Raw genomic sequence first — 26,217 nt, forward strand, 5'->3', positions numbered from 1 at the left:
TTTCATGTTTTCTGAAGTGCCTATTGCCAGAGCAAAACAACACAGTATTTCTGGTTACTTGAAGGAAAAACTGTCGCTATTAGTTATTCATTTTTGCAAATACACAGTTCAGTAACTCTCTCCTACACAGAAACATTATGTAAATCTCTCTAGCATTTGAAAATATGGTAGCAAATACCTTTCCAAACAAGGTTTTAAATCATCTGGGAAGTGAGGCAATCAGACAGCTTGCCAGACCTCTGTTCACCCTGGACCATTTCCCCTCTGAGATGATTTAAGAAGCTCATTTTAGAGATACTCATGGCATACAATTTCTGTAGACACTTGGGCTTTGCACGTTTTATATTCTAACGTGAGCTTTACTGGACCATGTAATTTTGCACCCAGAAATCTTTCAGCAAGATTACTATTTTTGAGAAGAGCCTGAGATTACTGCACTGGCTCTATTTCACATGGTATTTTTGCTAACTGGATTGAATTTTAAACTCTGATGAGTCAATATTGAGAATTTGGTTATGGTCTGATTTTGTGGAGTAATTACGTTAGAAATACTGGCAGTGGATGTACAAATCTATCTTTGGTGCAAATTAGATTTGGCTTCTATGTTGGTTTTGATTTGGTTATTTATTTGATCCAATAAATTTTTTTATTAGTAACTGTTATACTGAGCATTTCAGGGTTGAATCTGGATATTAGTTTGAGAACTTTTATGGTGAGATGGATCTCCTGCAGTTGCTAATGCTTCTGTTTTCATTTAACACTTTCATATGTGCCTTATATTTTTTAAAGTGTTAACTGGATTCTCTTTTCTCAACAGATATTAATTTAGCTCTCTGGGGGTTTTTCACTGAATCAAAAAGTTTGCTTAGGTAAATACTTCTCAAATAAAGATGAAGTAAATATATAAAATTTTGAATAGTAACTGCTTGTCATAATAGCATGCTGAGTTTTAATTTCAAAATTAAAATTAAAATCCCTCTTACTGATTAACAATATGTCCTGTTAAACCAATTTTGAGACCATTAAGTATGTGTAATATCCTTTTAGTCACAAGTGAATAATAACCAACTTGATGACAAAACAGTGAGCATCACAAAAGACTATATAGAGAATACATATGACTTTACAATTCTTCAGCCATTTCTTTCTCTGAGACAATATTTACATAAGTAAGCAATGTTGAATTCTTTTATACAACCTATGCTAATTTACATATTATATGTGATAACTGAGATTATATTGTGAGCACATTTAAATGCAATTTTTTTTCACATGATATGACTATACATCAAGAGTTCCCTCCCTAATTTGAGATCAACATACACTGAGAAATGAAGCTTAGTGAAGCAGAGCCAACACATGCTGCGATGGAAGCTTTGCAAACTAAATGAGACAGCTAAACATTTATATGTACAATGTCTATTGGGTCTAGACCTTTCCAAAAAGGGGTGTCATATTTCTTATCAGACAATTTGTGTAGGGAGTAAAACTTCTGGATTTTCCTTATAAACCTTCATGGCGCTGGTCAGAAGTAATAAGGATTGAAATAAACGAGTTTTAAAGTACAGTGGTTTTAAAGTACACTTTAAAGTACAGTGGTTAAAGATTAAAATAAATAGAAAACAGAATAAATCCTAAGTGCTCTCATCAAAAGGAAAACATTTTTTTTCTTTGTTTTATTTTTACTATATCTATATGTTAGCTGAATCTATTGTGGTAATCATTTCACAATATATGTAAATCAAGCCATCATGCTATATGCCCTAAGCTTACACAGTAATGTATTTTAAATATTTCTCAATAAAAGTAGAAAAAACTCAATAGCTACAACACAGACATTTGGGGGCTACTGTAAAAGTTTAAACTGGTTGTTAGATGATATTAGGGAATTTTTGTTAACTTTAGTTCTGAAAACAGTGTTGTTATACAGCTGAAGTCAGCAACCTATAGCTTGTGAACCACGTGCCTACTTTTGTAAATAAAGTTTTATTAAAATACATAAAGGACACACTGAGTTATGAGAACAAATACTTGATTACTCCTATTTTGGGGGCTGGATATGCAGATACTCTAACCTCTTTTCCTTCATTTTGGACTCTTACACTGTTACTTCATTCACCAAGAGTTCCTGAGTAGGAATTGAACAATTCTGCTGGCTTTTACTTATCTGTGCCAACCTTGCCCTCAATCTATATAATGCAGCAATCACTAATAACCATTTTTGTGCAATTAGAAATAATAGGAAAGTTCTTACAGGACTTTTACCTGTTTTAAAATCAGGGACTATTCAGTTGCTACCTACCCTCCATTTCCCAGAAATCCAGACACCTTGCTAAAACTGCCTGACAAGTTACTTTAAGGAACCTTGGCTCAGTAAAGTGTCTGGCCACTGGAATTTATAGCATTTTTCTTTCTAATCACTAAGTACAAATGTGCAGCATCGCTGAACTAGAAAATCTCATTCGTATAATACTCAAAACCCTTAATGTTTAAATACTGTTAAATACTGTGTAATCAGTATTAAATAACTATTGCAAAAAGATTTATATATTTAATTTATATCTATGGTGAATTTTTAATCTCAATTATAGTTCTTCCTCCTCCTCAGTTTTTATTAATCTAGAGTAGTGTACAGAACCTACTTCAGAATCTTTATCTTGGCAATAGTGAATGGAGACACCCATGTGTACAATTCATCAGGAAGATAAATGCACTTGAGGAGAAGCATAGTTTTGCATGAATTATCTGCATAATTGCTAACAATATTAGTTATTTTTGGTATTTGATTTAGTTATCTGACCACATAGAACCAGGCACACATAGCCATTTCTTAATACATATAAATTCTTTGATATTATAGACTCCTGGTCTTTACATTAGGCAGAATGTCTACTTCAGTCATATACACAGATCCACATTAGCTATACTTTGATTTATCATTCAGAAACCCTTATGCTAGCTTCATATGAAACAATTTTCTTTACTTTTTCTATAGGTAATAAAGCAGAGTCTAGAAATGAAAGGGTAGAAACTGTAAATGAAAAGTTGTATTTTTAAAATTAAATGTGAAAACAGGTACCAAATCAAGAGCCATTTGTGCACATTTTTATGGCAACTTTTCCCATTACATGAATAGATCAAGTATTTGTACAAAAACATTAGGTGAGAAATCCATTTGAGAATAAAAGCAATAATGGACACGTGTGTATGCATGCACATGCATATGAGTGTATGCTAAATTTACAGAATGGGTCAGGTAGCTAATGACCATCGTTGAATTAAGGGATAGTAGATTACTAAGAATCATCCCCGATTCCAATTATATGTATATATAAATTGTGCATTTGTAACAAACCTTAGAAATAATTCTACTTTTCCAGGATGACATTATAGGTAACAATTTAATACATGTGGTAAAAAAAAAAAAAAAAACCAAACATATTACACTCTTAAAATCAGTTAGATAAATTAAATAATTCAATAAGCTGATAGTTGTCATAAATAAAGAATTCTATGAATAAAGTCTTTTCCATTTTCCATGTTGATAACGGCATGTCCTTTATTCATTCTAATATACAGCTTCTGTGAAGTTTTTAGTGGTCTCAATGCAAGGGAAGTAAAACATCTTGAAATATAATCTGATAGAAAGTAATATACACATTTTTATCAGTAGTTTAAAGGAAGAAAATTTCTAAGGTATTGCTAAATGTAACACTGATTTGTTTTCAAATTATGTAAACTGGACAGATTATTTGAATTGTTTCCTAATAAGTAGATGGTTAATTACATGTTACTGAGCAATTTTACCAGGACATGATGGAAATTTAGCTGACAATTTATTGTATTGTGTTCTGAGAACATTATGAGGAATCCAAATTTCACTTCCTTGGCAATGTACTGAGGTCATAAGTACATTGAAAAAAGACAATGTGGGATAAAGTTTTAATGTTAAATAGGAATAAATCCTTGATATCATTTTTTCTAGGAATACTAATACTCACTTTTCTCATGTTAATTGTACATTTCATTTAAAATGAAGTGCCAAATATTTCTAGGAACAGTTCATAATATTTCAATGACTAGGATAATCAAAACAAGAGCAATTTATCCAAAGGAGAGTAATTCACAAAGGGGGAAGAGACCAACTGTAATTCTATACATGAAAACACTTAGTCCTACTTCCAAATTTGCAATATCTATGGATAGCACTGTATTTCATCTTTATGGATATAGTCAGCAAGAATATTCACATATAACTACTTACAGAAATTATTTTTCTTCTTTCAGGAAGACCAATTACATTAAGTTAACAGGAAACTTAACAGAGGAAAGTCTCCTTAGGAGACTTCGTCAATTGAGAATTTCTCTTTCGAATATAGTTTAGAAAAGTAATTAAAGGGTCTAAGGTGTTTTTCATCTGTAGGTCATCTCTTTCAATCTGACTTAGAGTTCAAGGATAAAGTTCATGCTTTTGTTGAAATAAATTAATACTGTCCATTCAATTTCTTGTAAAAATTATCAATATAGAAAAACAATAATATATTTCCTCGTATTGAAGTAACCAAGGAATAAAAGATTGTTTATGCTCTTACCTGTAGATGCAGTGCCTTCCTAAGAAGGTCTGAGGTGAACAAGCTAACATGGGTATGTTAAAGCTGGGCACGGGAGATTCCATCTGCTTACGTCTTGTATTACTCTTTTCATCCCAAATCATTTTATCAGCTACTTTACCAATGAAACAAAAAGCAATCAAAGGAAAGAATTATGTTTAATAGTTCCTGGTTATGGTATAACATAATGTAAATCATAGTGGGAGTGTTTTGTGAGCAAACCTCACACCAGCCGAATATACACATGTGCACACACACACAGTTTCATATGCAAACTAGAAGGGTATTAATAGTGGTTCACCATTTTTTCTTTGACTTTTCCAGTATTTCTCAATTTATGTTCACAGACCCAGGGAACCTCTTACACATGCTTATGATTGGGTACCACTGTTTTAAGCAAACACAGACTCCTACTCCTCACTGCCAACAAGAAACTTATACCACCAGGATGGGGGGGGGGGGAGCTAAAAAAAAAAAAAAAAAGACTAATTTACCTTTTGGAAAATATGTGGCAACTCTCCCCCACTCCCATATTCTCCCTACCACACTATACACTCCTACACTACATTCATTGATTAATGTTTTCAAGAAAAGAGTATTATAGTACATAAAATAAAACTGAAGCCAAACCAGTGTTAAAATACTCTAATTCATTCCAAAATCAAGTAGCTATGATTTGTGGCACTGCTTCTAATTAATGGTGATAATCAAGAAGTGGAAATTGCACTTAATTCCCCTGGGAAAACTATATAATGAATGAAAAAGAAAATTGTAGGGGCCGAGAAGGTATACATGTGCAGTCTGTATCTTATTTTTTACTGGAGGATGCAGGAATTGGGAAGGAGGCATGTAGGAAGACATGGAAGAAGCCAATCAATTATATACAGAAAAGGTGTGGGCAGATGTAGAGCTTCCTCATGTCCCAAAATGAACTCATTTATTTTTATTTATCGCCTTTTAAGCTATTGGAGGAATGTTAACTGAATGATCCTATAAAATGCACCAGAGTTCAGCTGTCCTAGAGAATCATAAAAACAGAAATAGAACTTGTCTCTATTACATTCTTAGAAGGAAAAGGGTGTTCTGGGCACTTTTCATGGCTCAGGGAGCAGAATTGATTTGTTATAACCTCAGATTCCCAGTTGTGCAATTCCTGTACATCAGTAACCAAGTCCAAACTAGAACACTTGTAACAGAGCACTAGGATTCACCCGTCAAATGTGTAGGGTATTACCAGATCAAGGGCATTCCATAGTCTTTGTTCCCATGGGCAACTTTGCTGTAAGACAGCTAGACTCTAGATATAACATGGCATGTATTTTCAACGTAGTGAGTTTGTCAGAATGCAAAGCAGAGTAATGAAAATTAATGTTTTCACTTATTATTTATTTTCACATTTCACATGTGTATTTTATGTATTCAATGTAGGCAAGTATTGCTGATGCTATTCCTGTGAGGTGAAATGTGTAACAATAACTCAGGAATAGGAAGTATATATCAAGACCAACACAAATGCATCGATGGAAATGGAAAACATAAGAGAACAGGGTTAAATAGTCTTATTGCAGGAGAAAAGATTAAGTTTAAGCAATTCAAAACCTAAGCAAAATTTACTGTACAGATTTACTATCCTCCATTTGGTGCATGAGAAAGTTATTTGATATTAAAATTAAGTATTCTTATTTTATGTTTCTCTTAAATAGAATTTTCTCTTCAAAAATAAATTTTCAACTATTTCAGGAATTAAAAAAATTTGAAATAGCTCTTTGTAATCTGGATTCCAAGAGAGAAAAAGCAATAAATACTTATGATAAATTGCTATACCCTAAAAAATCGAAGTTTACTTTTTTTTTGACCAAGTGGGTTAGGATAATGAAATCCGTATTGCCATTTATATTCTATTATTACCCGTAAAACAAGGGCAAGTATAATTGGGTTCATGATTCTTTGTGATAACAAGAAACAATACCTTCTTAGAAGGCAAATAAAGAAATTCAAGATCAATAACAATGGAGTGAAGAGTCAGAAAACGTTTGAAATGTCTAGCATTAAAAGATTAAGCTTAATAATCACAGGGTTGAAAACGTTCACACAATTATAGAAAGTGAAAGTTAAAATTAATCTTGGTAAATTCACGTGTCTATACAAAGTGTCATCTTCAGACTACCTTGGCTTGAGTTAAAGACTTTTTAATTTGACTTTTTCGTGAAAGTCCTCTGTAGCTTGAAAGAAAGCTTGAAGGTGTTCTCCAGTGCGCAGTCTTAGGCTCCCACATACTGTTGGATTAATGGTGACTCATTTGATTAGAGTTTAAATCTGGAACATAAATTTAAATCAGCTTCTTTTCCCTCCTTCAACAGTTCTACCCAGCATCCCTGTCATGCACAGGCAAAATCATATTTTCAGAGGGAATAAATTATGGATTTGAGAGAAGTAAGTTATCTGGGACCAGGAACTAGCAAATATATTGCTAAATTTTCACTTTGGAGACCATAAGCCTAAAGAAAGGATGATTCTTCTTACCTGTGATTAAATAACACTTTTCAAATTCTCTGGAGTTTGGCTATAAAGTTGATGCTTACTGATGGTTATTTGTATCACAGTTTTAACAGAAATGATCACCAAAATATCTTTTGGAGTCTAAAATTAAAATCTTCACATTTTTCTATTATTATTTTGGTGTTTGTTTGTAAGATTATACACAAACCCCCCAAAAGATCTGCAAAGTGCCACAGAACAATGTGTTTTAGCATAAGGGAAGTGTTTCGGTTTTTTCTTTAATTTTTAACATTTATGCATTCTTTTCTGAACAGTTACACAATGTAGATTTAGCCTGGTGAAGTCAGCAGCCAGATGAATACAGTTACTACAAATGATTTCCCTTGAAACAAAAGTTTTACATCCTGGGAATAGACCAGGGACCTCGCTGCCAGTGAGATATTCACAGATGAGACTGTTACCAGTCAGTTCTGCTACTAGTCAGCAAGCTACCTGGATAGAAAAGCAGCACTTCAGAGCCGATCGGGTGCAGTAAAACTCTTTTCCCCTTCTGCTGAAAGTCTCAGTCATTTGAATGTATATTCTTTGCAGTGTCTATGTGGAAACGTTCATGATAAGTCTGAGTAAAAGTCAGATACCATTTTCCATTAGCATGTTATTAAAAATTTAGCTCTACTATTCCTGGTGAAAAGTGACAAATTCAAGCAAATGGTTTTGTCATCACTTCTGGGCTTCATCATGTTAGAGAGAAAATATGTTTCTAAAATTATGATGACCCCTGTCATTTTATTGCTATGGTCTAAGCAGGTGGGGCTAATTAATGATTTTCTATATCATCAAAGACAAATCAAGAATTCCATCTAAAGCAGTTCTTGCAGAAATATATGGTGTTTGGCCCCAGTTGAAGTATTTTCCTAAATAAAAAGTACAAAAATACTTTTCACCAAAGTAACTGACAAATTGTTTCATTTGACAGAGGATGAGGACACACCTTCTTCCTTTTTTTTTTTTTTGAGACAGTACACTTTGTGATTCACAGGATAACTTGCATCAGACGCAATTTAATGAAAGCTCTCAAATAAGCAATTTTATTCCTATCCATGATTGCAGACATTTACAAAACCATAACATCTGAGTTCACCTTAAAAAATAACTTATATAAAGCAGTGATATACACAGCACAAAATAGTTCAGGGAGGGGCAGGAGCAACTTTTAATAATTAAAATGTAAACGTGAAAAAAAGGATGGAATAAAAGTCCCTACTTATTTCTACTTAAGATGTCATGTAATAATATTTTACAATGTCCTGTGGGTCAATGTATGTATGTGCATATGTCCATATAACATACACATATACAATACATTCTCTTTCCCACACATATACATACACAGATAATTATTTGCAGTTCAGTTTAGGGCAATTCTAATATGCCACTCTGTACAGTTGTTTGAATCACGTTTGGACCCGCTTTCTTCAAAAAATAGGGGAGAGAGCAGGAAATAAAAAGGTTGGTTTGGTGTGACTGAGATTCCTTTGTTTAACTGTACACTGTGATGAATAATTTTCTTCCGTAGTAGTTCTGTGAAGGGCTGACTCACTGTGGTTTTCATGAGGAGACTTGGTAATGGATCACACACTCATTGTCATGCTAGGGGAGTACTAGAAAGAAAAGAGAATCCATATTTTAACAACAATTCTTTTACAGACCACTAATGTTCTTCTTGGTAAACAGTAGTAACCATGGATTTTAATGTCTTGAAATCTTTTATGCTCAAGTTTTTAACCTCATATAACATAAAAATAAGTAGCTATAAAAGAGTAAATTTACATAGAATTGACTAAGTCCTGAAATTTATAATATTTCCTCTGGAAAGCGACCAGTCTCCTTGTCTTCCTGCGCTTGGATGGTTGATAATTACCCAGGCCCTCAGTCTTTTCCTTCTAGCCAGATTCATGTTTTCTGGGCATTTGTAACAACCTGGGTAAATCCAATCCATAATGAAATAAATATGAGGGACAGTTTCATGACCTACTAACTATGTAAACTTGGGAGGTTACCTGACCTTTCTGTGCTTCAGTTTCTTCATGGGTGAAATGGATTTAACAATAGCATTTATCTTAAAGGAACTTGGGGAGGATTATTAAATGTCTAATTAATAGTGTAAGGTAAACAGAATAAAAGAAAAACAAAAAACAACTCGCAGCTGGCCCAAGGAGTTCTTGTAAAGTGTTTAGAATACTTAAGAGTATGATTTACACTTAAGGATGTTAAGTGTCTTCCCTAATCTGTGGTTCCAATTTCAGTCCACAATATTTTTAGGGTGGGGTTGTTACATATGACTTTTCAGTTTGATGAGGCTGACAACTGGTAAAAGATGAGGGTTTCAGAAATTACTGAGAGAGGAACAAAGAGCAATTATTGTGATAATTATGCCAATCTACACTTGTATTCTTGAGGAATGGACTTTGACAGGAAAGCTCCAGAGCAATACCGTCTGACAGAACTTTCATCAACGATGGCCACGTCTGTGCCTTTCAATGCAGAAGACATGAGCCACAGGTGGCCACTGAGCACATGAAATGGGCTAGTGTAACTGAGGAACTGTAATTTTAATGTCACATAATTTATTTAAACTTAAATATTCCCATGTAGCTGGTGGGTACTATTTTGGACAGCATAGTTCCAGACTGTTTGAGGTGTGGGGAAGGCATCCACTCCCAAATAGCAATGGTCTCCAGATGAACAAGGTCTCTAGATGAAAATGTAAATGTAAACGTTTAAATATTTTGTTAAAAAATATTTGGTGAGGACTAGGCCAAAGGAGAATTCCTTTAAACATGTTAATAATGATTGTGTCTCATGGAAAGAGGCAGGTGAAGTCAAGGGCATTGGTCCCTAGCAGTAGGGCCTTCCACAGGAAAAGTGATGATCTTGGAAAGGGGAGTGTGAACTTTTAAAAAAGAAAGCAGGCCGAACAGAATGAAGTACATTCTAGATGAGCTGAGGTACTGTAGGAACCAGAAATGAGCTGTCAGGTGTATACTGAGAGAAGGATGGATTTTACAGGGAAAGCAGGATGCCCTGGGGAATGGCTCTGCTGACAGAGTCTGGACAGAAAATCATTAGGGGTAAATGTAGGCCTGAGAAAGGTGGATGAGTGGGCTTGAAAACGAGTCACTGGATCATAGGGGGATGATTGTTAATCCTTTAAATGCAGGTCAAATCATGGAAAATCTACTTGTTAATCACTTAATGGCCTCAAATTTCCTTTCAGTATTGGAAAGCTAAATTATATATGTGACTGACTCTAATGTTGGATTACAGTGAGTATGGTGATAAAAAGGGAGACTTCCAGAGAAGAGAAGGGGATGCAGTTTGACAGAAGGACCTCTTTGCCTTTACCCTTGATATTGGTAGCAAAAAAGCACAGCAGAACAAACCAAAACCTAAAGCCCAAAGCGGTAAGACAAAACCTGATGAAATGGAGCCCACCTTGCCGCTGTACCAGAAGGGGGATATGCCTTCATTTCATCAGAAGATACCATGCAAATCTCCTATTATAAATAATGACAGAAAGCTTCAGTGAACTAGCCACAGCCTTTCAGAAACAGAATTACATTTGTATATATGACCTCTAGGGGCAAGAATTAAAAAGAAAATACATGGATACCAAGGTTTTACTCAATAGAAAAAATGAGAGAATATAGCAAAGTGGGCATGGAAAAGTTTAATCTATGCTTTCAATGGCTACTATTGCTTACAATAAGAATGGTGATCCCATCAGTGCTGTTCAACAGAACCTTCTGTGAGGCTGGATACATTCCATTCTGTGCTGTTCAATATAAGAGTCATTAGCCACACATGGCTACTGAACTCTTAAAATGTAGCTAGTGCAATTTAGGAACTGAAAATTTAGCTGTATTTTATTTTAATTAATTTAAATTTAAATACCATCACAGGATCATCAATCACTGTTTTAAGAAAAAGATTTTATGGGTATATGGTGGCAATCATCTAAAAACAGTAGAAGATACTGAAGCATTTCAGAAAGCACTTCAAAAGAAGTTTCTGAAAAAAATTTCTAGATAAGTCATAATTAACTCTAGAAATTATCTCATTTAATACACATTCTGAATAATCAGGATTAAAAAAACAATAAGGGCCAGATTCAGTCAGAAAGGATAGAAGCATCTGCTCCATGTACTACAACTCAGAAAAAGTCTCAAACATTTAATATAATTTTTGAATAGTACCAGTAACTGTAAAGTGATGCTCTCAGTGTATTTGGTTTGGTAGATATGTATAGATGTGTAAGCGTCCATATGGGCAATGTGCTGTTTGCACTGCTGAGGTTGTAAACTGCTCATCTGCTACTGCCTTTATTGAAACTGCTTCATCCAAGTAAAATAAGGGAAATCACAAAATTTCTAGGAGGACTCACAGAATGTGCAAGCAAAAAGGAATTCCGTTATTGATTACTATTCTTCAACGTGTAAGAGAAATGGCTTACGGTTTTCCTAAAGTAAAGGAAGAGTAGGTGTTAAATGGCATCTCCTATCTAGAGACATAAAATATTCATGGTGTACTGTCCTGAGATGACACTACAATGTTTCTCTTGTATTGCTGCATCAATATGGGATGATGTATTGTGATGTCTGCCAAAATGCTGTGATATGAGGTTGCCCTGCTTCCAAACTATTCTGAGTCTGGTTCTCCTTAATCAAATGATATAATGGCTCTTACAAAGTCATTAACTGTTTGGCTTAGCAAAAGCAAACAAACAAACAAAACCCTAATGGTATAATTTCAAATGTGTACTAACTGATTTTACCTTTTTATGTAAAATATATTTTGAAGTGGCATGGCTTGGTATAAACTAGTGAATCTGTGATTTTCCCCTTATTATACACAGTTCACAAAGCATAGAACCCACCAAACATCCATTCAGCCTTTGCACAGTGTGTATAAATTCCTGTTTACACACTTTAAGAACACTTCAGATCTTATATCATTTCTATTTCTAAGCATCTAGATTTATTTTCTTAATGAGAGGTAAATAAAGAATAGGGCAGCTAGTCTGAACTGAACTAAAGTGAAATAAATTTAGTGTTTATATGACTGTATAAAAGAACATTTGAATGTATATGGCGTCTTTATAATAGAAAATGAAAAAGGGGAGTAAGGGTATAGGAGATGACCTATTATCTTGTTTATAATTGCTAGTAGAGACCATGATTTTTAATATCACTTTTACTCAATTGATTATTGTTCATTGCCATGGAGTAAAGTACTCTGCTAAATTAATTCAAGAAACGGGACTAACTGCTTTTGTTACAGGAGAAGCATGAAAAACTACTTTCTGAAATAAGCCTTTTTGTAGTCTAGATTTTCAAAAATATTTTGCAAAATTTGAACACTAGGGGGCATGTTTGTTTCTTGAATTAAAGGTCTTGTTTATGATTTCAAAAAAAGCTGAGTAGTGAAACATTTGATTCAGATTTTTCTGTGTGTTGCATGTTGGCACTGCAAGGTTTCTGACTCCGGGTTGGGTATTTTGTTCCTATAAATATTAATTAAATGAAGTAGCATGTGTGAAGTGACTAGGATAGTCTCTGGTACATAAAAAGCGCTTGGTAGATGTTCACTCTTTCCAGGCCTCCTTATGTGGTTTAACTTCAAGATGGGACTGACAAATCCTCAAAAGGCAGACTACTCCAAATTATGCGCTTTTCAGAGTTACATGCATTAAAAAAAACACTAGAACTTACATGTTCATTCATTCAAAAATGTTTTCTTTTTAAATTCATTATATAGTTCTATTTTTCCTTGATTACGGGAAAGCTAACTTATTGGATACCTAGCCTATTTACTTTAATGCCTTAGATTTGTCAGCAGTGAAGTCGTTTGTCTTTCTTTCTTTCTGCTCTTCATTTCTTGATCTTTTAAAAAGGTCTAAACAAAAATGTGTGGTGGTATGATGCAGAAAGCCGGGGATAACAATTACATCATTCCTAATATAGCAGAGCCCTCCACGGGCAGACAAAAGAGTGGAATAGCCAGTGTGGACATGCTTCCAAGGCTGCACTGTCTCTAGGTGGTGGTACAGTTCCTCAATCATCATCCAATTGCTTTTCTTTTGGGGACTTTTCAAGTGGGGACAGGAGGAGGAGGGAAGAAAGAGATAGGAGGGAACTTTTGTTTTCTGCTATAACTCTGTAGAGCAGTCTGGCATTTTACCTTCTTCTTGGCTTCTGGAATGGTGAGACTGGGCCAGGAGTCAGAGAAGGGAGCTCAGCTCCATCTGCTCTCTTTCCTATGCACGTATTTAGAAAAGGATCTACTGTTTCGCATGTGCATAGTCCAGTTAAGGTTAAAGGGTGATGCTCTTATTTATTCCTTGCAAAGAAGTTTTTCAGGTCCTATTATATCTGATTCTTTGATCCCCTTGGAGAGCTCTCTGATGCCAGCCCTAAAGTGGCACCTCTCTGCTGACTGTATAACAAGGCAGCAGTCACTGAGGACAAATCTAGAGGGGAGAGGTCTGTTGTCCCTGTCCCTAAAACAAAAGTCATGTGGGGCCATTTAAAAAAGTTTTCTTCTCCAATCCCAAATTAATATTTTCCTTTATACTTAAAAAACTGACTTCTATCATAGTACCTATTAATCTGACATATGGTTTAATTAGTTTTAACGTTATTCCCATCAGATTGTATTCTTTGAGGTTAGTGATGTGTTATATGTATCTCAGTATACTTTGTCCTTAACCAAGCACGTTGCAATAAGAGGCTTAAGAAATGTTGAACTGGGGGCGCCTGGGTGGCTTAGTCGGTTAAGCGTCCGACTTTGCTTAGGTCATGATCTCGTGGTTCGTGGGTTCAAGCCCCGCGTCAGGCTCTGTGCTGACTGCCAGCTCAGACCCTGGAGCCTATTTCAGAGTCTGTGTCTCCCTCTCTCTCTGACCCTCCCCTGCTCACACTGTCTCTCTCTCTCTCTCCTAGAAATAATAATAAAAAAAAAAGAAATGTTGAACTGAATTGAATTAAGTAAGTATCCATACCTCCCTGAATTATACCATTTTATTGCTGAAAGCAAACTAGTGAAAACCAGTTTCACTAAAATCTAAAAATCTAATCTAAACATAAAAAATAATTCCTATAATCCTAAGCATTATGACAAGCTAGTCTTCTGATTTTTTATATGAATTTTTATGTGTACATTCTTTGTCCTCACTAATTATGTATATACTGCAAATTAATACACATAAAGACCAGTATAAGATTTATACAGATAAAGATCAGTATAATTTTACTTATAGTTTTAACAGAAGTAAAGTCTAAATGCAGGGGAAGTCTTATCCCACACAGAGGTGTTAAGTTGATAAGAAGAAGTAAAAGAATCCACAGAACTTTCAATCTTAGGTTGGAAGTAGCCATTCCATGCAAAAGTACATATGTTACTAGCTAGCCACTGTTTCAAATTCCAATAGTATCATTCTAGTAAAGGTTGAGTTAGGGCAAAATGGGTGAAGTTTTCTCCTCTGATTTTAATGACAGAAATCCATATGTGGGGGCACTAATCTTATGAAGATGAAATTAGTTTGGGATTTTGAAATCCTTTATGCTATATTCCAGTTCAGTAGTTATTAGCAGAGAATGTAGATTAACATCACTGACAAAGCTTTTTCATTTTCAAGTATGCCCAGTCCCACTCCTAGAAATTCTGATTCACTAGGTCTAGGGAGAATTCTGGGAACCTGTATTTTTAAAAATTCCATAGGTGTTTTTAATGTGAAATATTAAGTTAAAAAAATCACTGTATTATGTAATAACTCCTTGAGAAAAGACACCATATTGTGTTTTTGGCCTCTCCAGTGTGTAGCATATTGCTTTGGCCTGTGGTAAGTGCTCAGTAATTGGTAAATGAACGAATGGATTTTATTCCTTCTCTTTTTACTCCTGTCTACTTCTTTGCAGATATGGAATGACACTGCCTTTGCTTAACGCAGTAATCATACTCAAAAAATGACTCTGGTGTCCAGCTCAGGTTACAAGGAAGTAACAGGCTAACTGACCACCAGTATTGGCCTTCAGTCCAATGAGGTCTAGTGCATGAAGTAGAAATCTTACCAGACCTGGTTTTGCAGTGACTCAAGCCATTTTAGTAACATGAAAACTTGTAAGCATGCAACTTGTCTCCAGCATGTTGCTTTATAATAGATGTTCTCTATGAGAAAGTTAGTTTTATAGTTTTTGTTTTTATAACTATGTACATAATAGGAGTAAAAAAAAGAAAAAAGTTTATTTTTTAATTTTTCCAAAGAAATTCCACTTAATTTTCTAACTTTTAAAGATCAATCTATTGAGCTCTAGATAAACAATCATAATGGCTTTATAAATACATTCTAATAGGAGAGCTTCAGAAATCAATTTTGGACATAATAATGCAGGGAAGGGAATACTTACACTTTCGCTCTGAAAAGGATTTAAGAAATTTCCCCCCATTTCGCCATCATCCCTTGGAGTGCCCGGTTGATTACTCAGGCTCATATTATTGGGAGAATTCTGTAAACAAGATTTAGAAAACAAGGCATTGTTGAAGATTTTAATTTCCCTCTTGTATTGTAGTGTTTCAAAAATGAAACCGACAGCAGCATCTCTAAGGACAAAGCAGACTTATAATTTTAATCTACTAATCTATAATTCTTCTACTGTGCATTCTAGTTCACTCTTTACACCTTGACAAGTACTAATACTTTCCCAAATGGAAATTAAAAAACAACCCCCCCCCCAAATAACCCACCACAACTTTCTTCTTAGTCTCAGAATCAATATTTATTCAATATCCCACCCTCAGCTTCTACAGTTCCTGGAACTCCATGGAATTTAAAAAACATTCCCAGCAGGGCCATGATGAAGAGAGCCTACCCACTGATGAGGCACGATGGAACAATAACTTGCCTTGGTAATTTCACTAATCAAACTTCAAAAGGTCACTGTTTGAGAACATTTCCCCTTAATTCTACATGTGGTTCACACAGTAACACTATTGCAACTATTTGTGTTTACATGAACTGTGGGAAAAAAGGAAGATGGTTGACCTGTGTAGTTAAGAACAAGAGTACTACCTTAGGACTTTCAAATCCAATGTGCACTTGTAGAGGAAAAGAAGGCCCAAAGTAAACTGCTTTAGAATCTTTCCCCAGCATTAGTTTAAGAGTAGATTTACTTTGAAACTTTCTTTTAAGATAAAATGGCTGATAGGAGCAATCTAATCAAACACAATGCTGCATATTGCTTCATATTCCATTTGAATTTGCTAGTCTTGTTATTACTGTGCCAGTTTAGCTGTGGGAGGTCATTTGCTACTCCACACCAACAGGAAATACAGAAAGGCCTTGCCATATAAGGCATGTTCACACAATATTGCAACTGTGACTGAGGGACTCTTTCCAAGTGTAATTTACTGACTTGTAAAAATCAAGGTTAAAATTTTTTATTTGTTATTTCAAATGGAAGGGCGATTATAGGGTTTTTCTAAGCCATTTCTATTTTATATTCTGTTTTTGAGTAAGTTCTAGATTTTTAAAAGAAAATTGCTCTGAAGATTTTTGACTTAACTAAAACAAAGTTATGTCATAAAAATTAAAATTTCATGAATGAGTTATTCCCAGAAGAATGTGTGCTGTTTTGGAATAGAGTTAAATTGTAAAGCAGAGACAGGTAGATGAACTGGTGGAAATACAGCTTATATCTTGTCCCGCTGTGCACCCTATAGGGAAGATCTGAGAACAAGGATCCTCTGAAGTTCACAGGAGCTCGATTTGCCAATGAACCCCAAGGGCTGGGGAACCACAGCTAATAGTATAAAGAGGATTCTTTTCTCTTTTTTTTTGGATAAATTTTTCTCTGAAAATGTTAGTTTCCCAAGTACACAGAAAAGTAACTGTACTTTCAAATGAACATAGATAACTTCATTGCAGAAAAAATTTAAGTAAAATTTAAGTGTATTATTTTATAGCTCATTAATTATTAAACTTATTAACTAAACAATCAACTGTGTCTTGAAAACAGGAATGCTAATGCTGATTTATTTATTTATTTAATATTTATTTCTGAGAGAGAGAGAGAGAGAGGGGCTGCGTGAGCAGGGGAAGGTTAGAGAGAGAGGGAGACAGAATCTGAAGCAGGCTCCAGGCTCTGAGCTGGCTGTCGGCACAGAGCCCGATGCGGGGCTTGAACCCACAAACCATGAGCTCATGACCTGAGCCCAAGTCGGACACTTAGCCAACTGAGCCACCCAGGCGTCCCAATGCTGATTTAGTTCAAAAAGAAAAATAAGTTTATACAACTTTTATAAGATTTACCCAAAATCTTTTTGGTGAAAGCAGAGAGCTGTCAATGTATATATAAGAAACTGGTAACCCCAGAATAAAAAAATAATCTTGTATGTAAGGATATTTGAAGATGCACTTGGAAACTTCTTCATTCCTGTGTAACAAACGTGCTCCCTGTGGTACCCGAGGTACCCTGAAATGAGCAGCACAACTTTGATGCAGTTGGGGTGCTCTCTGTCTCTGTTGCATTGTCCCATGCGTCACTTCTTGATTTACAATTTTGAAAGTTAGCTAGCTTCAAATCGAATTCCTGACCCAAAATGCTGATTTCAAAATATTTAAAATTTGAAAGTAACACTGCATCATTATTTAAGTACTTATATAACACCTCTCTTATTATTTCTGTTTTCCATGCAGTCTATTCATGGCATGGTAGCAGGGTACTTTTGGGGGGATGGGAGGAAGATATATATGAACACTGAGAGGAAGATTAAAAGGACACATTCAACATACAAAAACAGCTAATATCAGATCTCTGAAACTTATTCAGCTCAGTGAGCATACTTGAAAATATTCTAATGATAGGACAAACTTTTGTTTGTTTTTATTTTTTTAACCTAATCTCTGCAAAATGTGAAAACAACTGAGATTTCTCAATGCAGAGTCTTATAGAAATTGTGCTATCCATGATCAGGGAGCAACCTGATGAAGATACAGGCTAAAAGACACACTTATTACTGGTGGTAAGGAACAGTTAAGACAGTGGTTCCAAACACAAGCTCAAAATTGGTTATGAGTGTAGGTGGCCATGAACCATGTGTATGTTACATTTAACCACAGCTATGTCTGTGTGCAGTGTTTCTAGTAGATTTCATCATCAAGGCAAGAGTATAATACATACAAAAAGGGCTTAGATCAGTCAGAAAGGCACTCTGATAGCTTGAGCACAAAGGGAGAAAGGAGTACAAGAGAATCCAAGTAAATATCACTTTTAGTTACATTAGGCACCTTGGTTACATTTCTTACTTCAGTTACCATGTACTGTAGTTCCTACCTACACTCTAAGAATTCAGCTTATAAAAGTATAGTTAGTATTATACTGATTCAGTCTTCAGGGGGTTTTATTACTTTCTCATTCACCCTTTCTTCAAACTGGAATGTTTTCCCTTAAGCTATAACCTCATATATGAATGTTATAGGAGGACACACACACACACACACACACACACACACACACACACACACACACACACACTTCCTCTGGCTAACACATTTAATACTCTCAGACCCTCTATTCTCTGATTTTATCTTGCAAGTATTTGTCATGTCATCTCTTAATTAGGTAGTTATTGTCCTTTCTTTTACCCACCCTCAGATATCGTTCCAGCCTTTTCAAACTACCATTAAAAAAGTACACGTGTGGAAATCTTGACTCTGCCCATAAATGGAATAAAATAATATTGATATTATTTGAAGCCCTCTAGAGGTGGATTTTGAATCAATTCCTCAGAGCCTGCCAATGACAAGTTTTCTGGAGTGATGTTTAGACTCTGCCAGCCCCCCACAAGAACAAAATGTCAGTCATGGTTCTCCCAGGGGATAAAAGTAAGCTAGAACCCAGGCCAAATTGAGAAGATGGCAGAGATATATGGCAGCCAAAGGGCTTCTCTGTGAAGGGTGTGGGATCTTTAACTGGAACTAAGGTTCTTGACTCAGAAAGCTTCAGGTTAAAAAGACTTCTTTGATAATTTATTAAGAGTGATATGATCAGGGGCGCCTGGGTGGCTTAGTCGGTTAAGCGTCCGACTTTTGCTTAGGTCATGATCTCGCGGTTCGTCGGTTCGAGCCCCGCGTCGGCTCTGTGCTGACTGACAGCTCAGAGCCTGGAGCCTGTTTCAGTCTGTGACTCCCTCTCTCTCTGACCCTCCCCTGCTCACGCTGTCTCTCTCTTTCTCCTAGAAATAAATAAAAACATTAAAAAAAAAAAAAAGAGTGATATGATCAGATCTGGCCTTCTCTGTCTTTTTTTTCAAACTCAAATATATAAGTGTTAAGTATGTTAATGTGAACTACAGAATTTATTTAGATGATTTCCTTCTAAGAAAATAAACCAAATGATCTTCTCAATCCCCAACTCCTAAAACAACTTCAAGGGAAAATATTTTTGTCCTATTGATCAACTGGGTGACTTCTCAGTTGCAAAAGGGATGAAAAGAATTTCACATTTGAGCCTCTAAATTAGATGAATTCTGCATTTTGAGAGAGATACATGTGAGTTTTACTAGGTAATCCTTAACTAAGCAAGAAATAATTTTAAAACTCTCCATTTGGAATTCTGAGCTCATTTTGCCACTGAAACAGTGCTATCAAAATGCAGGTGACAGTGTGTCTAGCCTTGCTGACAAAAGAGAGAATAACTAATGAGGAGGAAGATATTTAGTATGTGAATAGTGCTTTAGAGCCCCTAGCATATGTTTACACTTGACTCAACAATATTATGAAGAAGACAGGGAATGAATGAACTACAAGCTCTATTTTACAGCTAAGGAAACTAAGCCTGAGAGAAATGAAGTAACATGTTGCCCCAATTTGTATGTAGGAGAACTAGGTTTTCTTTCTTTCTTTTTTTAATGTTTGTTTGTTTATTTATTTAATTAGAAAGAGAGAGAGACAGACCATGAGCAGGAGTGGGGAAGAGAGAGAGGATCTGAAGCAGACTCCAGGCTATGAGCTGTCAGCACAGAGCCCGACATGGGGCTTGAACTCACAAACTGTGAGATCATGACCTGAGCTGAAGTTGGAAGCTCAAAAGACCGAGCCACCCAGGTGCCCCAGAAGAATTAGGTTTTCTGATTCTCAGTTCAGTATTCTTTACTACCTTATATATAAGAGGATAAAATAGAATACTTTACAATAAAAAGGTGGAAAAAAGTACAGAGGTAGTGCTAGTAAACAATATTAAAAATGGAGTTAGATATTTTTAAAAAACGTAATACTGGAACTTAACAAAATACAGGTTTAATTGGAGAACAAGGAGGGTGTAGCTGGACACCTAAGAGGGATTTTGAACATAACTGTTAAGCAGTAATGGCCAAAAGTGTCTTATGATTCACAAATAAGAATGGCTAGAAAAAGAATAGGATGGAAAGGAATGAACCCAGGAAACAAGAGAAAAGGGAGGAGAGTTTCTTGAGATAACTGGTCTTCTATTGGAAGAGGAAGAAGGTGAGGAAATGAAGTTAATGATAATGTGGACAGCATGGAATAAAAATCTGAAATAATTAGGCTGTGAGTGGAAAGAGGTAGGGAGAGAAATAACTGGGGGTGACAGGGATATACAGGATGGTGCTAAGAAAAAAGGAACACAGGGTAGTGGATATACAGGAGACACCAGTGGTCCCATTATACAGTTAGAGCCCTGAACCCCATGAACCTGGAGCAGGGGTGGTACAGAAATGAGGTACAGAGGAGCTCATCTGAAGGCAGACACACTAGTCATTTCTAGTACACCATTAAATGACATGTTAACATGTTTACTACTTAGGGAAAATTCTTACGTTAATTGAAATGTATTTGAACTTTGCTTTATATAAGTTTTTCCTTATTGTCTTTGGTCTGCTCAGTTATATTGAGCTCCTTGAGGGCAGAGATCATGACTTGTACATCGCTGGATTTTCAGAGCCTGGCATGCATAATGCCTTCATACATTAATGTTTACTGAGTGAAGGAACTCCTGCCTAACCACTTGAGGACAGAAATTATGTCTGTATTTAAAGAAGTCTTTTATATATCCCCATAGTGCACAAGGCTACAAAAGTACACACTTGGTAGTCAATTAATGCTTAAAGAATAAGCAATACATCACCAGGCAAGAGAATGTGATTAGCAGTAGGCACAACATAGTGGAAAAACTTGTCCGGAAATAGGAATGGGAAAAATTAGCACGGAAGGAATAGTAAGAGATCTGATATGAGGATACGAGGGCAGATTAGAAGACGGTATTTAATTTGTCATTATGAATCCATTTAAAATTTCAAAATACTTTATAAATTACAAAGTACTTTCTCAGGGTGGGCAGGGGAATGGGCTAAATGGGTGAAGGGTATTAAGAAGGGCACATGTTGTGATGAGCCCTGGATGTTCTACATAAGTGATGAATCACTAAACTGTACTCCTGAAACTAATATTATACTATATGTTAACCAACTGGAATTTAAATAAAAACTTGAATAAACAAATTGTATTAGATGTCTTAGGTACTTAACAATTGGTATTAGCCAATTGTACTTTCCCACGTAGAATTTTGCTTACATCTGTCTAATGTACAAGCTTATCAGTTGTTAGTGAAAATTTTAGAAAGATGATATTAAGCACTCTGGATGATCCCAGCTTCATGTATAAAAAAATCATCTTTAGATACTAGAATACACTTCTTAAATACAAATTAGAAATTTTATAGGTGACCACAAAGCATAATTCAGCTAATATCAATTGTTAGATACCTAAGACAGCTAATACAATCATGGTCATGTGACTTGTAAACTTGTTTCCCAGAGAGATGGTTCTACTGGAATTATACAATGAATCTTATTTTGAAAACAGGCCTTTTGAGAGTTTTACCTATTTCTCACATAAGTAAGCTAGTGCTTATTTATAATGTTTATGATGACAAATATTTATCTATTTTAAGAAAAGAAAAAGACTTTCCTGATCATCCCTAAACATAGATATCCAAAGTGCATGTACAACTTGTAAGGCCAGGCTGCCAGACAATGTAGATATAATGTCGGCATGCCAGTTAAACTCTCTCTCTCTCTTTCTTTTTTTTAAGCCTGAAGTCTTAATTTAAAAGGTTTTGTAGTTCAATCAATCTTACTTTATTTTCCCTGGCACCAATTATTACACATGAATATAAATTAGAAGTAGGATTAAAAATGAAGTTGCCCTTTAATGAATTTTGGTATTTATTGATATAAAGCAGACTTCTAATAGAATCATTCTAATGGTAATAATTAGTTCTTATCAGCCATTCTAAATATATTTTGATCACAGAGAACTATTCTAAATTCATCATGACCTAAAAGTATTTAGGTATTTCTCATAAAAAAAAATAAGGCATGTTAGCAAAGGATTAATTTTAAATACTTAAACTACTGAAGGGGGAAAAACACAGACATATGCTATTAGAAGGATCTCTTTCCTACTTGTATTAATGTAATTTTCTTCTAATTACTTTGCCATTCTATTTTGGGGAACTAAAATAATAATTGAGGATGTCAGCATTGCCTAATAAAGGTTTGAAAGACAAATGAAATGTAAAAATACAATGCCATTATAACATACAACATATAACAAAAACTTTTTCAAGCCCACGTCTACCCAAGTTGCTCCAGACTTCTTTACATTTTCAAAAGATTATCTACACTATGTCAATTTGCTTGATAAATGAGTGACAAAATAAAGGTGGCTAAGTTGGTTATTACTTGGGTATCAATTAATCATGTATACAGTATTTCCTATAAATGAACTTACCATGTTAAAAACTCATTTTACCCTTTCCCATTATATGCATTGATTACTTTTAACTTTCACTTAATGATATCTGGACCTCTATTTTCAAACACTGGTTCAAAAACAAAATTTATAAGGCTATTCTAATAATCTTAGTAAGAGTTCTATGTGGAATGAAACACAAATAAAAAAACAACACAGAGGGGTGCCTGGGTGGCTCAGTTAAGTGTCCTACTCTTGATTTTGGTTCAGGTAATGATCTCATGTTTGTGAGATCAAGCCCTGTGTCTGGACTCTGTGCCAGGCATGGAGGCTTTTTTAAGATTCTCTCTCCTCTCTGCCCCTTCCCTGCTCATGCATGCTTGCTTTCTCTCTCTGTGTCTTTCTCTCAAAAAACAAAAACAAACCCAAAAAAAACAAATACAAAAAACACAGAGAATATACAAAACTCACCTTGGAAATACTGTCCATATCTCCTGAGCCTGAAACAAAATATGAAAAGAAAATGTTTATTAGATAATAATTTCATATACAAATTATGTATTCCTTTAATGTGCAGTATACTCAGTACACTCTTTGTATTTTCCAGCATATATCTCCTGAATTTTTTAATTTTAAAAAATTCCTTTACTCAGGGTGCCTGGGTAGCTCAGTTGATTAAGCATTCTATTCTTGGTTTCAGCTCAGGTCATGATATTATGGTTTGTGAGTTCAAGCCCCGCATCAGGCTCTGTGCTGACAGTGTGGAACTTGCTTGTGATTCTCTCTCTCTCCCTCTCTCTCTGCCCCTCCTCTGCGCATGCTCTCTATCTCAAAATAAATAAATAGGTTAAAAAAAATTCCTTGTCTCTTATACGTCTGGTGTATAAGTATCATCTGATGGCAAATAAAAGGATGAGCTGTACCTCTAGCTCCCAATCATCTTTTTTTTGTTTATTTTTGTAATGGAAGAATTAAGAAAACTATTGTTATAGTAAATTCCTGAAAATGAAATGTCAGAGAGATCACTTATAAATTCTATTCAATTCAAAATTTTAAAATGTATGTATATATAAACAGCAAGAGAGAGATAAATATATTTTCTGAAATGATGCTTCTAAATCTGACAAAATATAAGATGGACATATGTAACAATATCTAAAAATATTATGAGCCATATTTTACTATAATAACCAAAGAAATTTTAATAACATAAAAATTTGACAGCAATCAATATTAACAACATCCATCAAAAGTAAGAATGTCTGTATAATACTGTAATTTTAAGTTGAATCTTGGGAGAAATGAAAAATCAATACTAATTTCTTACTTAAGAAATGGAATCATACATTAGGTAACAAGGAATAATTATCAGATCTTTGCCATAATGTTAGCTTTATTTTTAACCATTTTAACTATTAATTTTTTGGCATAGAATTATTCTATTATTTTAATAGTAAAACATTCAGTTATAGTCACAAATAAAGTTAGTGCTTATAAAAAGACAAATTATTAAATATTGAATATACATATATAATTATGTAGATATAAATATGTATAAGAATGTTTATTATAAAAAGTAATAAGTCACATGCCAAGCATATGTGAAACTCTTCCTCAAATTCCTTTCTAGTGAATTAACTGAAAATTTTCTAACTATGACCCAATGTCATATTTTTAAAATAATTTTACAAATTAAAAGATTAGAAAGTGAATGATATTGCAATACATTAAAAAATAAAATTCTAGAATAGTGGTGACAAGTGTGATGATGAAGATGTTTCCCAATGCTATGTTTCATTATGGTGGCCATTAGCTACATGTGGCTATGTACATTTGATATAAGGTAGTGCAGCTGAGGAAGTGAACTTTACATTTTATTTAATTTTGACTTAAAATCAAATAGTCACACATGGCTGGTGGCTACCGTAATTGAACAGTGCAAATTAAGGCTTGGATATCTAGGCAACACATGTATGTTTGTAAAATAAGTATGGACCCTAAAAGCTCAAACATCTAGCAACAGGTTGCAGATAATTTCTTGATTATTGAAGTTGCACAGCTTTTCAAAGTATTAGAGGCTGGCATTTGGATGGAGTCGTGACATCTGTGTACAACCTAAGTTACGGGCATAGTTACTCCAACTTAAGTAAAAAATGGTTCTTTTTCAAAAGAAAAAAATTATCATAAACTTCTACCCCCACTGTCAACTTTTAGATTATGATACTGTTACTTAAACATATATAAATAAAAAATAAATGTAGTTGTTGTTTTATGGAGTTTTTTTGGTTTTGCATTTTCCCTGCCTATATGCAGAGTGCACTGTGTGACCTAGTCAGCTGTGTGCCACTCATCTCTATTTCTCCCAATTGTGAAGCTCTTTGTTCACCTTGAAGATACTGGGCTTCATGTGGTAAGAAGGCATCATTTATGAAGTATGTTTTCAACTATTAGTCACAGTACTTGAAATCAACTTTGCCCCAAGTATGTGACACTGCACTCCTTTAAGAGAATCATTCAGATAATCCAGAATATAATTAAATTTTATTTTTAAAAGAGACAAACATCGAAATACAAAAATAAAGTTAAGAAATTCTTGTAGAGAACATAAGTTCCTCTGAGACTGCATCTATAGACCTTTGGAGACAAACCAGCTTGGAAGATACTAGATACTGTAGTTCTTCAGGTGAGGGATACATGATACATGCCCAGAGGCAGCAATATCTCCTTTTATCATAAAACACTCAGATTTTGACAAGTTAAAGTAAACATGTGTGAATAAGAGCTAGGTTAGAACAATTCTCACATTTCTGATTTTCAAATGATCTCCAGTTATCATAACCAGTATTCTGTAGTATCAGTCTGAGGTGAAAGTTGAAGCATTTTAAAATAAATTCAAAGTAAATAAAGGTATACAAAAGAACTGTGCAAACTGGAATATCCACTCTGTAGAATAAAAGTTTTGTTTTGATTTCTAAACATCAAATTTCATATCCTTACCTAAAGAGCCATTCATGTGATGTGACTCCATTCCTCCTAATCCACCCATGGGACCATCTGACCCAGGGCCCATTGGAAACTTTAAAAAATGAAGAGAATTTCTATGATGACACTGAAAACAATTATTTATTTCAATGTTACAATATCTAACTTTAACATTATAAGACACTTCCACAAGTTATTTTCATTTCCAAGTATTGGAAGTTATTTTCCTAGGCTTCTTTTAGCCTTACAGATTCTGAGACTGGACTGCCCTACTTGCCTCATACCATCTTCTTTATA

The 26,217-nt window shown here is 34.7% G+C and overlaps 1 protein-coding gene across 1 annotated transcript in view; it reads right to left on the bottom strand.

Moving 5' to 3' along the window:
* Positions 1 to 8,108: 8,108 nt before the first annotated feature.
* Positions 8,109 to 26,217, bottom strand: part of SSBP2 (single stranded DNA binding protein 2) — a gene marked incomplete at its 5' end in the record, with an annotated part of 86,757 nt that continues 68,648 nt past the window's right edge. The window contains 4 exons of the mRNA XM_039220108.1: positions 8,109 to 8,770; positions 15,575 to 15,673; positions 23,410 to 23,438; positions 25,936 to 26,014. Coding sequence (XP_039076039.1) covers positions 8,741 to 8,770; positions 15,575 to 15,673; positions 23,410 to 23,438; positions 25,936 to 26,014 — 237 coding nt within the window. The remainder of the gene's footprint in view (positions 8,771 to 15,574; positions 15,674 to 23,409; positions 23,439 to 25,935; positions 26,015 to 26,217) is intronic.

The sequence above is a fragment of the Hyaena hyaena genome, unplaced genomic scaffold (genome assembly GCF_003009895.1).
Source record: "Hyaena hyaena isolate Hyena2069 unplaced genomic scaffold, ASM300989v1 scaffold_862, whole genome shotgun sequence".
NCBI classification, from domain to species: domain Eukaryota; kingdom Metazoa; phylum Chordata; class Mammalia; order Carnivora; family Hyaenidae; genus Hyaena; species Hyaena hyaena.